Genomic DNA, 15,198 nt, shown 5'->3' on the forward strand with positions numbered 1-15,198 from the left:
CTTACACTGCTTGCATTTAAAAATACATTTAAGAACATATTAAAGATTACAGAGCTGCATTAATGTGTGTCTAATACTGTATCTGCCTGGTGTTCAGCTTTAAAAGGAAACCCTTCCTGATTAAAAAACAAAACAAAAATAAGCACAGTGCTACTATCATTGACGACCTCCCATTTCTCAAATGCAATTAAGGTTGGAGATAAGAACCTTTGACTTCTATAACTTTCTCACTCTGCATGTCTGATCCAGGTGAATGACACAAATGTATTGAAAACAGTGGAGTAGCATTATAGCCAAGCAAATGACACTTTCAGTAGAAGTCCTATAAAGTCTGGGTGAAAATTCGGCCAATGGCATAATCATGCTAGAACACATACAACAAGGTAAGCTATGTAATGTGCACTGGCGTGTTGTAGGAGTGTAGCCCAGTGCTAAATTGTTTAAAGAACTTATTGATTTGATGGACAAAATGCACCCAGCAGCATGCAGCTTTTTTTGCAATGTAGAGCAACACTATGCATAGGTGTGACAACAGGTCCTACCGGAAACATTTTTATTTTATTTTCAATGGAAGTTGCCATGTAGGTGAATGTAAAAAATGACCAAAAACACTTATGTCCCCGTACACGCGGTTGGATTTTCCGACGGAAAATGTTCGATGGGAGCTTGTTGTCGGAAATTCCGACCGTGTGTAGGCGCCATCGGACATTTTCCATCTGAATTTCCATCACATAAAATTTGAGAGCTGGTTCTCAAATTTTCCGACAACAAAATCCGTTGTCGTAAATTCCGATCGTGTGTACACAATTCCGACACACAAAGTTCCACGCACGCTCGGAATCAAGCAGAAGAGCTGCACTGGCTATTGAACTTAATTTTTCTCAGCTCGTTATACATGTTGTACGTCACCGCGTTCTTGACGTTTGGAATTTCCAACATTTGTGTGACTGTGTGCATGCAAGACAAGTTTGAGCCAACAGCCGTCGGAAAAAAATCCATGGATATTGTTGTCGGAATGTCCGATCGTGTGTACGCGGCATAAGAGGGGAAAAATCCTTAAACCTGCTAGGTTGTAATCTCATTTTATAAAAATCGCCAAGGGCCAGATTTACTATTAGTTCCTGTATGTGCTGGGACATGGTCATCCAGCACCCCAGGAGAAGATGTGGAACTGTGCCCCACCCCCTTCCTTAATACATGACGTAGATGGGCATACCACTCTGCGTGCTCTGGTACTAGCTTGTTCTCCACAATTTTTTCCCATGCTCCAGCTGCCAATAGATGGCATGGAGGGTACACTGCATATGTTTGGCCAGTCACATGCTATCTAGCATATGGGAGTGTGTGGATGGATGATTTTCATGAATGGTACTTTATTCATGGTTGGCTGAGGACAGTAAATGGGTGTGTGGGAGCATGGTGTGACAGCAGTAGCTGTCAGCAGACAAAGCTGCAACCAGGTAAAAGGGAGCCTGTGATCCACCAGTTGCCCACCACTGATCTGGGGCATGCGTGTGTTGACCCCGACCCCACCATGTGAGGGTGCAGCACCTAGGGTTGCCACCTCATCCCTTTAAAAAAGAACACATATTAATTACACAGGTTATGTGGCTGATTAAGGTGGTAATTAAACTCACTTGGTGAGTTATCTGCATTAAATTAGCCTCAGAACTTGTGTAATTCATATGTGTTCGGGTTTAAAGGGATGAGGTGGCAACCTTAGCTGCACCCTCCTTCTGCCCTCACCCATTTGTCCTGGCCCTGGTCTCAGAACCTCTATGTGTGCAGGTAGCAGAGGCAACGCTGAGACCTCTCGATGTAGGTATTGGCCACATGTGTTGTTCCCATCATTAGACACACGGTCTAGTCTTTTAATATAAGCTTCTTGCCCCGGTATTGTAAGCTAGAGAAGGACCAGTAGAACAAGACAATTCTCTGTAGCAATAGTGGTCCTATTACAAAGGGGTTGATTTCAGCACCAAAGGTTGTATGCTTACAGCGGTCATGGACTGTGCCTGCGCAAAGGGCTCTGTGGGTCATAAGGGCCCTTTTTCCCAGATGAGAGTTGTGCCCAGATGTCAGATCTTGTGGAGTGTGGGGGGTGGGGGGCACAACTTGTTCTTGCATGGGAACTCTTTGGTGAAGCTATTGGACTTCAGGCTTCAGTGATGGAAATTAGGTCCTGAATATGGCCACCCTGATAAAGCACTAGAGGAATGCATTATACTTTGCATACATAGTATTCCAACTTTTGTCAACACCTTATTATCTGAAAATCTGAATTATGTGATAATCTAATCTATAGAGTCATATGAATTCTCTAAGCAGCCACCCCAACCATTCTGGTCTTGCTCCTTCATTTCCCCACAACCATTCCCCTCAACCATTCATATTGTCAGCAAGACAATATGAAGGAAGTATACAAAATAATGTCAATATTGTGTTTTGCTTTACTTTTCTTCTTTATCCTCCCGTCATAGGTTCATGCCTACAAGTACCTTGAGGGAAAAATCACAACCAGTTACAAAGAACCAGTGTCTGATGTGTCATACAGCAGCTGCCAGGAAAACAATGAAGTAGACATAAGAGAGATGTGTCATAATCTGAATCTTCTCTCATCATCTTCCATAAGTAATATAATCTGAGGCTGCAGAGGAATTCGGGAGGAACAGCCCTCATACCGCTAGCCCAGATGCTTTCCATAACCTTCACTTGCTCACCCCAGTATCAGCTTGCAAGGTTATGGGAAATGATGAGGGCCTCTCTGTAAAGGTGCCGGGTGACTTTGATGTATACGCAACAGGTTGAGTAATGTAAACGAGTCATTGTGTGACTCAGAGGAAGCTACTACACAAGGTCCTTTAAAATAAGGGCCGATTTACAGGCATTTGTTGTGGTAAACCACGCCATTAACCTGAATGTGCTATTAATACCCTAGTCATGGGGAAGTGTGCTGCCATTAAGAATGAATTATTATAATGGCCTATAAATGTCCTAACAAGAGTGAAAAGCTATTCATATATCAGGACACATCAGTAAACTGTGCAGTCTGCAAGAACCAACTTCTATGGAAAAACAGAAAATAACTACTAAGGACAAATAGGGTGGAAAAGAGGAAAGAAGAAAAAGAAAAAGAAAGAAAGATTAAAAGCTGACAGAAAAAAACCAAACAATTCTAGTTTCTGTTTAGGACAAATGCAGAAGGCATGAGATGGGGGGGTGCATGTGTAGGAAAGGGGGGGGGAGCAAGCGAAAGGGAATATAGCAAGAGAGAAAAAGAAATAAGAGGGGTGAGGAAGAAAAATGAAAGGAAGGGGACCTCCCCTTGCTACAAATTAGTCAGCAAACCAGTCTTTCAAACACCACAACCAATATCTACTCAAAATATTTGTATTGGTCATGTTTCTGGGCAACACCGAAAGTAAGAGGGTGCTGTAGCAACTGTCAGCAGGTTGGCATTAGCAAGGTCCAACATGCCAGGGACCTCTAAAAAAAAAAAAATAGTACAAGCGTTTATTTAAAGTGGTCACATCACAACATTTCAAGGCTCCAAGATGAAGGCCTCAAACCATTTCAATAAGATAACAGTGTAGCGCTACTGAGGAATGTGAAGTGAATCACAAAGTAACAACTCAAAACAAAATAAGATAAAACAAAATATGAAAAAAAACCAAAAAAAAAAAACCTGTATATAACACAGTAGGTGTGTGTAACATTGAGTCCACAAAGGTGTAGAGTGATGTATTAATCCAGTAGGGGTGTCCTCAGGTATAAGGAAATGTTGTATAACAAAGTCCGCAAAAGTGTAGAGTGATATATAAATCCTGTGGGGGTGTCTTCAATTATAAGAAAGTGTTGTGAGGTTTGTCTGTAGTCATTCTCAGTGACACTTTAGAGGTAAATAAATACTTACCAGCTACGGTGGACCCCCAATGCAATACGACAGAAGGGGTCAAACAGGCTTAGGATCCTATGGAGTATGGATCGAATGCTGCTCCGGTACTGGACACAGAGGAGTGGAAGAGGATCACAAGTAATGTCCTCAGCTCTCAGTCTGTGGAACCAACAGGTACTCTCCAGCCAGGCAATCATCACACAAACTATTCCCGCATAAGCTCCAAAGGATAATCATGTAGTAAAAGGAAAGGAGGACGACTCCAATAGTGCAGATCAAACCAGAATGGTTTTAATGATGAAAGATCAACACAAGCACCAATACAATAAAAGTGATCGCTTGTGATCCTGTTCCACTCCTGTGTCCAGTACCGGAGCAGCATTCGATCCGTACTCCATAGGATCCTAAGCCTGTTTGACCCCTTCTGTCATATGGCATTGGGGGTCCACCATAGCTGGTAAGAGTATTTATTTACCTCTGAAGTGTCACTGAGAATGACTACAGACAAGCCTCTCAACACTTTCTTATAATTGAAGACACCCCCACAGGATTTATATATCACTCTACACTTTTGCGGACTTTGTTATACAACATTTCCTTATACCTGAGGACACCCCTACGGGATTAATATATCTCTCTACACCTTTGTGGACTCAACGTTACACATACCTACTGTGTTATATACAGTTTTTTGTTTTATCTTATTTTGTTTTGAGTTGTTACTTTGTGATTCACTTCACATTCCTCAGTAGCGCTACACTGTTATCTTATTATTCATCTGGAACTCTATGTTTGAATGTTGGCAGTTTTTCTTTTCACTTATTATTTATCATTGAAGTTTTAGCGCAGTCATTTTCCACATACTCAAACCATTTCACCTGCACTTGTTTTTATATGGTCACTTTAAATAAACACTTGCACTATTGAGTTCACTTAGGCCTCATTTACATGGGGTGCATGCATCCATGCCCCATGTGAGGGCTGTGTTGACCCACACGGAGATGCACAGGTGTTCCATGCATCCCCATGCAGGCAGTTTCATTGCTGTTGATTAGGACATAGAGGATGCACAATCACAGTTGCTGCTCCCAACATGACATCCATGAGTATGGACGGCTCTGAACGCACCAAGGGTACAGTGGCTATCAACTATAACGACTGTCAAACTACAAGGATACAAGAGTGCAAAAATTTGGAATATAAATGGCAACAACATATCTTTTTATCCTGACTACTTAGAAGTGCAATTTGATTGTACAATCTCCTTTAGATTTACCAATAACGATGTAGTGCAAAGACCTGCCTAATTGGATAGAAATTGATTGGATAGATTAGGTAGGTCCTCTCATTACACTGTTTTGGTAACTCTAAAGTTGACTGTACAAAAGATTGTATGGTCAGACTAATGCGCTTATTGACCCTAAAGTTGATTGTACAAAGATTGCAACATCTACAGTGTCCCTTAGATGGGGTCAGCTGCATATAGAGGGTTGGAGAAATCTTTACATCAAGCCAGACATTATAAAATTTTCTTTCCTTCAACCATGGGTTGAAGAAAAGAAAATTGCTCCACACCGACTGTTGATGGGAGAATCCCTCTCGCAGCGCAATTGTGATCTGGCGGCAGGGTGCCTTTCCCACCGGCAGAATACAATGACCACTGATCAAAAGTCCAAAAAGCTGGTTTTACTGAAGTCAATGGATCAACTTCAGTACAACTAGCCTGCCCACAGATCGATCAAAATTCAAAATTTGTCCAGTTCCTGCCGAATCAACTGACGCGTCTGTGGCCAGCCCAAACAAACAGACAATAGTACCTTTACCAAAGGTACAGTTGTCCTTTATTCTACCCCAAGTTATCCAAAAGTCCTTCTGAGCTGTTGGTTGCCGGATAAGCAGTCACACAACTGCCGAACATGGCTGAAACGCGTTAACATCTCCTGTACCATATTTTAATAGCGTAGTAATAAATTTGAAGATATTTAAAGTGTTACTAAACCCAGTAATATGAAAATAGTTCATCCGTCCCCCCGCAGTGCCCACAGCTTCTTTTTACATTAAAATAATGCCACTATATACCTTTTCTGGCTGATCTGTGTACCACGGTCACGTGATAAACTGCAGGGTTTTCCTGAGTGCTGAGTGTTCAGGTAGGAGGAGATTTCCACTACAGCCTGTGTCCTCATGCTGTTATGGGAGGCGGGTCATCCATCAATCAAGATGTGACATCCCACCTACTGTGTTTTTTTTAGTTACTGGGTATGGAGGAGGAGGAAGGGACTGGGCTGTCATTTAGGATCTGTATACATTCCCACATGTGTGATGTCATAACCATGTGACCCGACTAGCTCAGTTCAGTAGTGTATTTAGGTTTTGTGCTGCCCTAGGCCTGACTAAACTCGTGCACCCTCTAACTTAAATATGACCCACCCCTGCCTGTCAAGGTCACACCCCTTGCTGTTTAAGACCCGACCTGAAATTTTTGAGTTGGGACACTAGTTCTGAGGGCTGGGGGCAATGGATTCCCTTAATTTGCATAGATTTCCTCTCACTTCCTGTTTGGCTATGGGGCAGGAAGTGAAGGGAAATCTCTGCAATGGGACAGGGATGGTAAAAAAAAAATAAAAATAAATAAAAAACACTGACAGGGGCTATGATCCTCCCTTATTCTTTCCAAAATGGAAAAAAAAAAAAAAAAAAAGTGTTGCCTATAGTTCTACTTTAAGCACAAATTTCTGATAATTTTATGGAGATGACTAAGAAGATAGAACCATGCCAATGGTGCAGCAGAAAACATAGCACAGTGAGGAAGGTTTGTGGTCCAGGATGATAGGACAGCCAAAATTAGAAGCAGCAACCCCCCACCCCCCCCCAAATTGTTGAATGCCGGCCGCCTGCTAATTTGCCTCTCAGCCCAGTCCACCCATAAGACTGCCGCTAAACTAACAGTAAGCCCGTGGGGACTCTTTCCGTGCTGCCCCCCTGCAAAGTGCTGCCCTAGGCCTGGGCCTTGTCGGCCTAGGCCATAATACAGCGTTGGCTCAGTTATTGGGTCCTGAGGACAGGAGTTGAGAAGCACTGATGTATGAAGTTGTGGGTCTTTTTCTACTACTGTTGTCCTTTAAATTAGACTTTTCCTCTGCAACACCTGCAATTTATATATCTACAATGGCATCTCAGTGTACTGACATTGACCTTGCTGGTTCCTAACAATAAAAATGTACAGAAACAAAGTAAATAAATATTAGACTGACTGTAAAGCAACTACATTATCAGTGCCAGCATTATAAAACTCAATGTATGCTAAGCATAAAAAGACATTTGACAATAGATTCCTTTTAAATTTCAAGGAGGTTGGGAATATAAATATAGGCTTCCCTCCACTTTCATTAAAATATATATAATTAGCGTCTAGTTAGCCTGAATGGGCTTGCCCGTACAAATCTCTATGTAGCAGAAATAAATCTTTAGCAATGACATGAAGCTTTATTAGCTTATACCCAGCCCCTGGAACCTCCAAGTAATTCCCCCACATCACTGTCTACAAAGAGAAATGCATTACATGTTTGTACAGGAATGCTCCAGGGCATATCAGGTGTTCTCCACCGTTCTGAGTTTGTCTTTATCATGGTAAAAACGTTGATCAGGGTAAACCAAAACTCAGCTGTTTCACTTTAAAAAGCATGTCATGGTTCCCTTGTAGTACTGTGGTACTGGGTGCAGCCCTCACCAGGGACACTACACTGTGCATGCATAGTTTCCCTGTATTTGTGTGAAGTTTTCTCCATGCATTTTATATAATATATTATATATGACCAGCAGGCAGAGATTTTATTTTGTCAGCAAAACACGTGAAAACTCATTCAGAGAGGCGAATGAGAGCAAATAGGCTGCTACACTCACAGCCAATTGCTGCATACAAACTGGAAGATTAGCTGCAGAAACACCATCCATAAGCTGTCTGGGTTCAGGGTCGGTCATAGACCCCAATTACATTTAACTACTCAGATGAGCTGTTATGTGCGAATAGCTGCAGGCATTGATTCCTAGAGAAGTACAAATCTGGCCACTGCTGTTCGTGCATGCTGTGTGCTTGCAGCAAGTTTTCCAACATCAAGAATCGCAAAATCACACGGCAGATACCTGTGTGAAGGCTACAGAAAGGCCTCATGCACATGGATGCATAAAGTCATGAGATCTCTTTACTAACCTTGCATGGTTAGTACAGCAGCTCCGACCGGAGAGGGGGGTGTGTGTGGTTTTTTTTTTGGCATCCCGCGGAGTTGAACAGAAAACTAATAGTGTGTACCCGGGTGCCTGTACCATAACCGGTGATGCCTGTACCATGACCGGCGATGCCTGTACCATGACCGGCGATGCCTGTACCATGACCGGCGATGCCTGTACGTTGAATGTTGATGCTTGTACGTTGTAGCTATGTCTCCCAGTCGCAGAAACACTCCCACAATGTATGTTGTATGGCCTCATTCACCCGTCTTTTCTAAAAGCCCAATCCTGCTGCTAAAGTCACTAGAGAGTAATTACCAGCATTAGCAGCAATCAGTTGGGAAATCGATGGAACAAGTGGCTCACTTTGGAATAAATTACACAAGTAGCCTGTAGTGGAGATTAGTCTCCCATGATTGCACAGTGCTCCAATTGTTTGTGAAAACTTCACAAATACAGGGAAACCATGCATGCTTAATGTAATGACCCTGGTGAGAGATGCACCCAAGAATGCTGTTGTCATGATGCAGTACAGTGAATGTTGTCAGACTAGAGGTGGGTACACACTAAGAAAATCCGACAAACGATTGTCCAGTTTTTCTCATGGTTTCACAGCAAGCCAGAACTGAGGAAACAGAACATTTCTTCCAATTTTCTCATAGTGCGTACCCCCCTTAAGACAGGAAGTGTGTTACTGCTAAAATTAGCAGGTAAAAATTTTTTAAAAAATAAAAACAAATACAGCCAAACTATCCAAAATTTAACATTTTTGTTTTTGCATCTTTGTATTCTGACAGCAGGGAGACTCCCCCGCCATCAGAGTACACAAATCAGCGCTGCAGCCTATTGCCTGTACAATCAAAAATACACCAACAAGGTGGTTTAGATAAGCTTATGTTCAACCACAGTGGCCACACATGGATTGGAATTTGACTGGTCTCGGCTGAATTGGACAAATTTCGGTCCATGTATGACCAGCTTTAGTAGCTGTCATGTGCACTGCCACACAACTCATAGTCCAAAGTCCCTAGTCCATCTCAGAGTGGCTACGTTCCTACCATGGCACCATAGAGAACAAATGTAGTCACCTTCTAACAGGAAGTTGAATCACAGCAAAAAAAAAAAAAATGGAGGCCGGGAGAAAAAATAGAAAGTACTTTTTGAGTTAAGAATACATTTGTCAATAGATTTTTTTTTTAAAACCAGATGTAAGAGGAAAAGGATTTGGACATAACCACGTCTCGAAGGCCTTTGGTGTAAACACATTTGATCATAATCACATGTTTCAGGTGACGCGCAGGATATATGTTTTCTCCAGTAATGAGAAACACACCAACGTAATTCCTTTCAAGTGTGCCGGTCACTGACACAGATACCTTTCCAGCTACTGATCACCAAATAACAGGCTGTGTTGGGACGGCTGTAAATATGTTAACATGATACTGTGACAGCTGCACCCCATCTCTTTACTACGAAGAGGTGTTCATTTCTCCACTGGAACAAACAGCTCAATAGAAGCAAGTGCTGGAAGTGCCAAGGTTAGAGGAGGATAGTGTTACCTGGCCTTTCATTCACACAAGAATAGCTCTTACTACCAGTCATTAGTTGTCTACAAGGAGTTCATGTTTAGACTCCAGTCCACGGTGTGTTCTCAGGACAATGACCTACAAATCGGAGTGCTTTGTATGCCAGAATTTGTAGATGTCAAATGTTTATGAACAGTTAAAGTATTTTTAGAGCCAACTTTTTTTTAAACTGGTGTAAAACCTGTCATGGGATTTACGCCATCAGTGGTTACTGCAGAGTACTTCCTGTACTCTAGACACTGTAGGAAGACAGTTGTCACCACAACCTGTGTTCCTATTGGAATATTTTCTACCCATTTCCCCTTCTGTGACAGATTACATTTTTGAATTTGAATTCTGGTGACAATGGTCACCAGACAAACGGAAAGAGACAAATAAATGTAATCTACCTAGCCAGGATATAGAAAGCAATAAAGACCCGACAGGGGTTAAAACTCCAAAATTAAAAAATAAAATTGCCCTTTAAGGCTGGCCAATGACCATACATGATCATTTTTTCAATAAGCTAGCAGGCTGATAAAAAAAAAAAATCTGTACAGACTCCCCCATCCACACAAGATGGATAAAGGAATCCTTCCCACTGTTATTGTATTCGAGTAGTGGGGACTGTCAGAACACACTGAACAGTGCTGCATCCAATTAGCTGCATGCGCTGATTGAATTAAAAAAGTCCAATATTCCTATTTAAGAGAAGCTGGTCATTCGATTGACTTCTCTCTAGTGAGTTGATTTGAGTGGTATTTTGATATAGCGCGGTCTTACCCCGAAGGGTCCCGACACGCTTGACTAGGGCCAATTTAGACAGGAGCCAATTAACTTACCAGCATGTCTTTTAGAGTGTGGGAGGAATGTTTGCATGTTCTCCCTGTGCCTGCGTGGGTTTACCCAGAGGAAACCCACACAGGCACAGGGAGAACATGCAAACTCCAGGCAGATGGTGTCGTGGTCGGGATTCGAACCAGCGACCCTTTTGCTGCTAGGTGAAAGTGCTAATCACTATGCCACTGTGCTGCCAAGTCAGAATAAACTGATCAAAAGTAAATTTTCCAACAGATAGTCTTCTCTGGAATGGGAATTGCCAAAGATGGATCAAAATTTGACCAGTCCCTGCTGAACCAGCTGAATTTCAGCCCATCTGTGGCCTGCTTAAGGCTTGGTTCACATTGGCGCGATGCGGGAAGCCCTGCGAATCCACTGCGGGTTCCCGCATTGCACCTGACTCACAGGCAGTTCACACTGCCATGTGGGAGCCGCTGGAAGTATCAATACAAAGTTAATGATACCCCCAGATCGGTTCGCATATCACAGTGCAAACTGTCAATTCGGACATTAATCGGATCGCATGGGGGTGAACACCTGGCCTGGCTAACGTGTTTGATTTTGGTACTTACCTTGGCTGTATATAATTATCTGTTGTCTGTGGTTTCTGTTGGTTGGTTGAGCACTATTTGTATTTGGGGCGTTACTTATTTACCACTTATCTTTAATAAACTTTATATTACAGTACTCACGTATATACGTTTTGGTGTCCTCTGTCGCAGATCACACGGTCTTCTAGTCACTAGCTGGGATTCTCTGTACCCCCCACCCGGGGATGTCCGCTTACCCCACTTCCCTGACAACTGGGGAAAAGGCACGCACCTCCGGGAGGTAACCTTCCCCCAACACCTGCCAACACTGACAGAAACCTTCAGAAATTGCTAAAACAAATCCCTTAACACCTCCTGAGGGGCTGCAGGCTCCAGATTTCGTATCACATGGCTTTGCCCCCCCCAGATCTAAGTTGCGCCCCCCCAAAAGCCCCCTGACCACCCCCTCCACCCTGGATGCTATGCCCGCTGCTGAGCTTCTTTCCCAGTACAGCACACTATACTGCTCCTTCTCCGCAGGGCTGAAATCACATTCCTTTAAACACAGCCAGTCAGCCATGATCTGCATAGGGTGTATCTGCCTACTGCAACTACACTGCCGTACCGACCAGGGGATATCACATGTCAGAAGGGCAACATAAAAGTCAGATACACCCTGTGAAGGCTGATAGACTGTGTGTATAGGAATGATTTCAGCCCTGTGTATTGTGGGGTGGGGGAAGGAGCTGTTTACAGTGCTGGAATGGGAAAGGAGCTCTGCCAAAATGACCTGCCAGGGGTCCCTGTCCTCTGATTCTCCAGGGGTGATCCTTGTCCTCTAATGTAAGGAGGAACTCTGGGAACTCTAAACTCTTAAGCCACTTTGAGTATCTTGGCGTGCGGTGGGTGTATCTGTACACACGGTGGAAGTGGTGGGTGGTAGTGGGTGGGCCATGTCAACTTTTGCAACAGGGCCCACAAGCTTCAAGCTATGCCTCCATAGAAGCCGATTGCTTGCCAAGCACATCTGCTTCCATTTTGATTTCCCTTCATAATATACTGGTTGCAGGACAGCAGGTGCAGCGACCTATCAGCATTTTGTGCCCACTCAGTTGGGTCTCAGCTCTGTCCGGTACTGTGTCAACAACTTCTATTACTCATAAGGGTGAATAGTGGTTCCCTTATGCCCCGTACACACGGTCAGATTTTCCGATGGAAAATGTGTGATAGGACCTTGTTGTCGGAATTTCCGACCGTGTGTAGGCTCCATCACACATTTTCCATCGGATTTTCCGACACACAAAATTGAGAGCAGGATATAAAATTTTCCGATGCACAAAGTGCCACGCATGCTCAGAATAAATAAATAAAGAGATGAAAGCTATTGGCCACTGCCCCGTTTATAGTCCTGACGTACGTGTTTTACGTCACCGCGTTCAGAACGTTCAGATTTTCCGACAACTTTGTGTGACCGTGTGTATGCAAGACAAGTTTGAGCCAACATCTGTCTGAAAAAATCCTAGGATTTTGTTGTCGGAATGTCCGAACAAAGTCCGACCGTGTGTACAGGGCATTACAGTTACTTACAGCTGGGAGTCTACTCAGCTGAGTCTTAGCCATGACTTGTGCTTTTATCCACAACCTCTGTTACCTATTGTGGTGCATTGAAGTTCTTCAGCAGTTACTGTTGGAAGTCCGGAACATCAAGCTGAAAGTCCACTCAACTGTGTCTCAGACCTGACCTATTAGCAACAGTCACTGTTACGGATAGTGGTAAGCAGGGGTTCTCCAGCAGTTGCTAACAGCTCGAAGTTCACTCAACTGGGTCTTGGACCCAATTTGTGTGGGGTCCACAATCTCTGTTAACTATTGTGGTGGATAGAGGTTCTCCAGTAGTTACTAATGCTGGAAGTCCTGATCCATCAAGATGTTCAGGTTGGTTTCCAAAATGAATGGAAATTATAGTAATTTTACTCAAAAAACTGTTTTATCAAGAGCACCAAGATAGATGAGAGATAATTCCACCCATCAAATTTACTTGTGAATAGCAGGTAACCATCTCCCCCCATACTCCCCGCCCCGTTGGGCCATGGAAAAACACACTTTTTTACCTATATAAAGATTTTGTTATCTTCAACACAGTGATACTCAAATCTGCCAGACCTTCACAGGTTTTATTATGTAGTTGTCACTTTACGTGTCCCATAACTTGAGTCACAGAAAATGGCATGTAGAGCAAGACCACCTTATTTGGATTGGGCTGGTAGAAGTGCCAGGAATCTGGCACATATAATTGCCAGCAGCAGATAACCAAAAGCCAACTGTGAATAAAGAACGCAGCCAAAGACTCACCACAGGTGTAGATGACATTCAGGTGCTTCCGGACTCCAGGATGACAAGGGTCTCCAAACTCATAGATGCTGGCATAGATGCTGCAGCTCCTTTTGCCTTGGCAGCGCTGTATCATAAGTGAAAGGGAGGAGGGTGACTGACATTCTGAAAAACAGAAAATGCTTTGGTGTAAAGAAAGACTTAATAATCTATAATCATTCTTGGTGACTTTAATATTCCTGTTAATCTTAACACTCCAGCTACTTCTAAATTTCTGAGCCTAACCTCCTCTTTTGACCTAAAACAATGGACAAACGCTTCTACTCACTCTGTTGGCAACTGCCTTGACCTCATTCTCCTACCAATGCACTCCACTCAACCTCTCCAAAATTTCTTTTCCTCTCTCTGATCACCATCTTGAGACTTCATGTACATGGGATGTTGTTTAACCTCTCCTGAAGGATTTAACTTGTCAGCTAGAAGCCCGCATCTACAAACTTTTTTTTGTTAAAATGAAAAACGTCTGTAAACGAAACGCTGCTAAATGCAAGTTACCGCATTTAGCAGCGTTTACAAGCTGTTACAGGCATTTGGTGTTTCAAATGCCTCTGAACATCTGTCTGAACCCATTTTTTTCCAAAAAAATGCTTCTAAACTCAACTTCCTATAAAAGGCTATAAACGACCCTGTGTACATGTACTGATAAGATAACAGAGGAGAGTTCAGGGGCAGCTGAAAAAGCACCCAACTGCTCCTAAACATCTGTTTACCAGCAGCAGTGTACATGAGGCCTAATAGTTTCACTCTCTCCTTATCTTCCTCCTCCTTGCCTTCCAACCACCAAACAATTACCCACAGAAACCTTTGCCACCTTAACCCTGCTCTTCGTTTTTCTGCTACAGATTGTCTATGCCAAAATCTCATCCTTATCCTGCCCCACCCTGGCCACTTCTATCTACAACAGTTCACTGTCATCCACCCTGGATACCTTGGCCCTCCTCACCATGTACAAAATCAGGCCCCAACCACTACAACCCTGGCAGATAGACAATACCAGAAGCCTCAAAAAACAGAGCCATGCACTTGAGCGTCTGATTTAAGACTAATTCACAGCAAGATTTCAGCCAATATAAATCTGCCCCCCAAAAATACCATTCCTGTCTCCACACTGCCAAACAGACCTTTATCACTCTCTTAACACCCTCTCACGCAGTCCTCGTCAACTCTTTTCTACCTTTAACGCTCTACTTCGTTCTCCATTACCAACACCCACTAACTTACTCACTGCCCAGGAGATTGCAAATCACTTCAAAAATAAGATTGAGACAATTCATCTCGAGATATCCACTCTACAGATATCTCCCTTACTATACACTCTTTGTCCTCCTGTACAATCAATACTTCCCTTGTTTAACCCAGCTACTACAGAGGAAGTCAAACTTTTTTCTAACGCCCACCTAACCTCCTTTGAGACGGACCCTGTTCCTTCTCAAATACTACGGTTACCCTTTGACTCTATCCTACGCTCTTTAACTCCCATCTTCAACCTCTCCCTCTACCGCCATCTTCCCCAACCCTCTGAAACATGCACTAGTCACTCCCATATCAAAAAAGGCCTCACAGGACCCCACTAATCTTAACAACCTAAGACCAATCTCCTTACTCCCTTTTGCCTCCAAACGCCTTGAACATTTAGTCTACAACCGACTGAGCGACCACCTCATTGAGAATAACATTCTTGATCCCCTTCAGTCTGGATTTTGTCCACAGCACTCCACAGAACCTGCTCTCCTAAAACTCACAAGACTTA

General features: G+C 43.2%; 1 protein-coding gene across 1 annotated transcript in view; it reads right to left on the reverse strand.

Annotated features, from left to right (window-relative positions):
* LOC141139305 (protein eva-1 homolog C-like) overlaps positions 1 to 15,198 on the reverse strand; it is a 419,753-nt gene that overhangs the window by 278,993 nt on the left and 125,562 nt on the right. Inside the window, exon 4 of the mRNA XM_073625284.1 lies at positions 13,410 to 13,553. Coding sequence (XP_073481385.1) covers positions 13,410 to 13,553 — 144 coding nt within the window. The remainder of the gene's footprint in view (positions 1 to 13,409; positions 13,554 to 15,198) is intronic.

The sequence above is a fragment of the Aquarana catesbeiana genome, linkage group LG04 (assembly GCF_042186555.1).
Source record: "Aquarana catesbeiana isolate 2022-GZ linkage group LG04, ASM4218655v1, whole genome shotgun sequence".
NCBI lineage: Eukaryota > Metazoa > Chordata > Amphibia > Anura > Ranidae > Aquarana > Aquarana catesbeiana.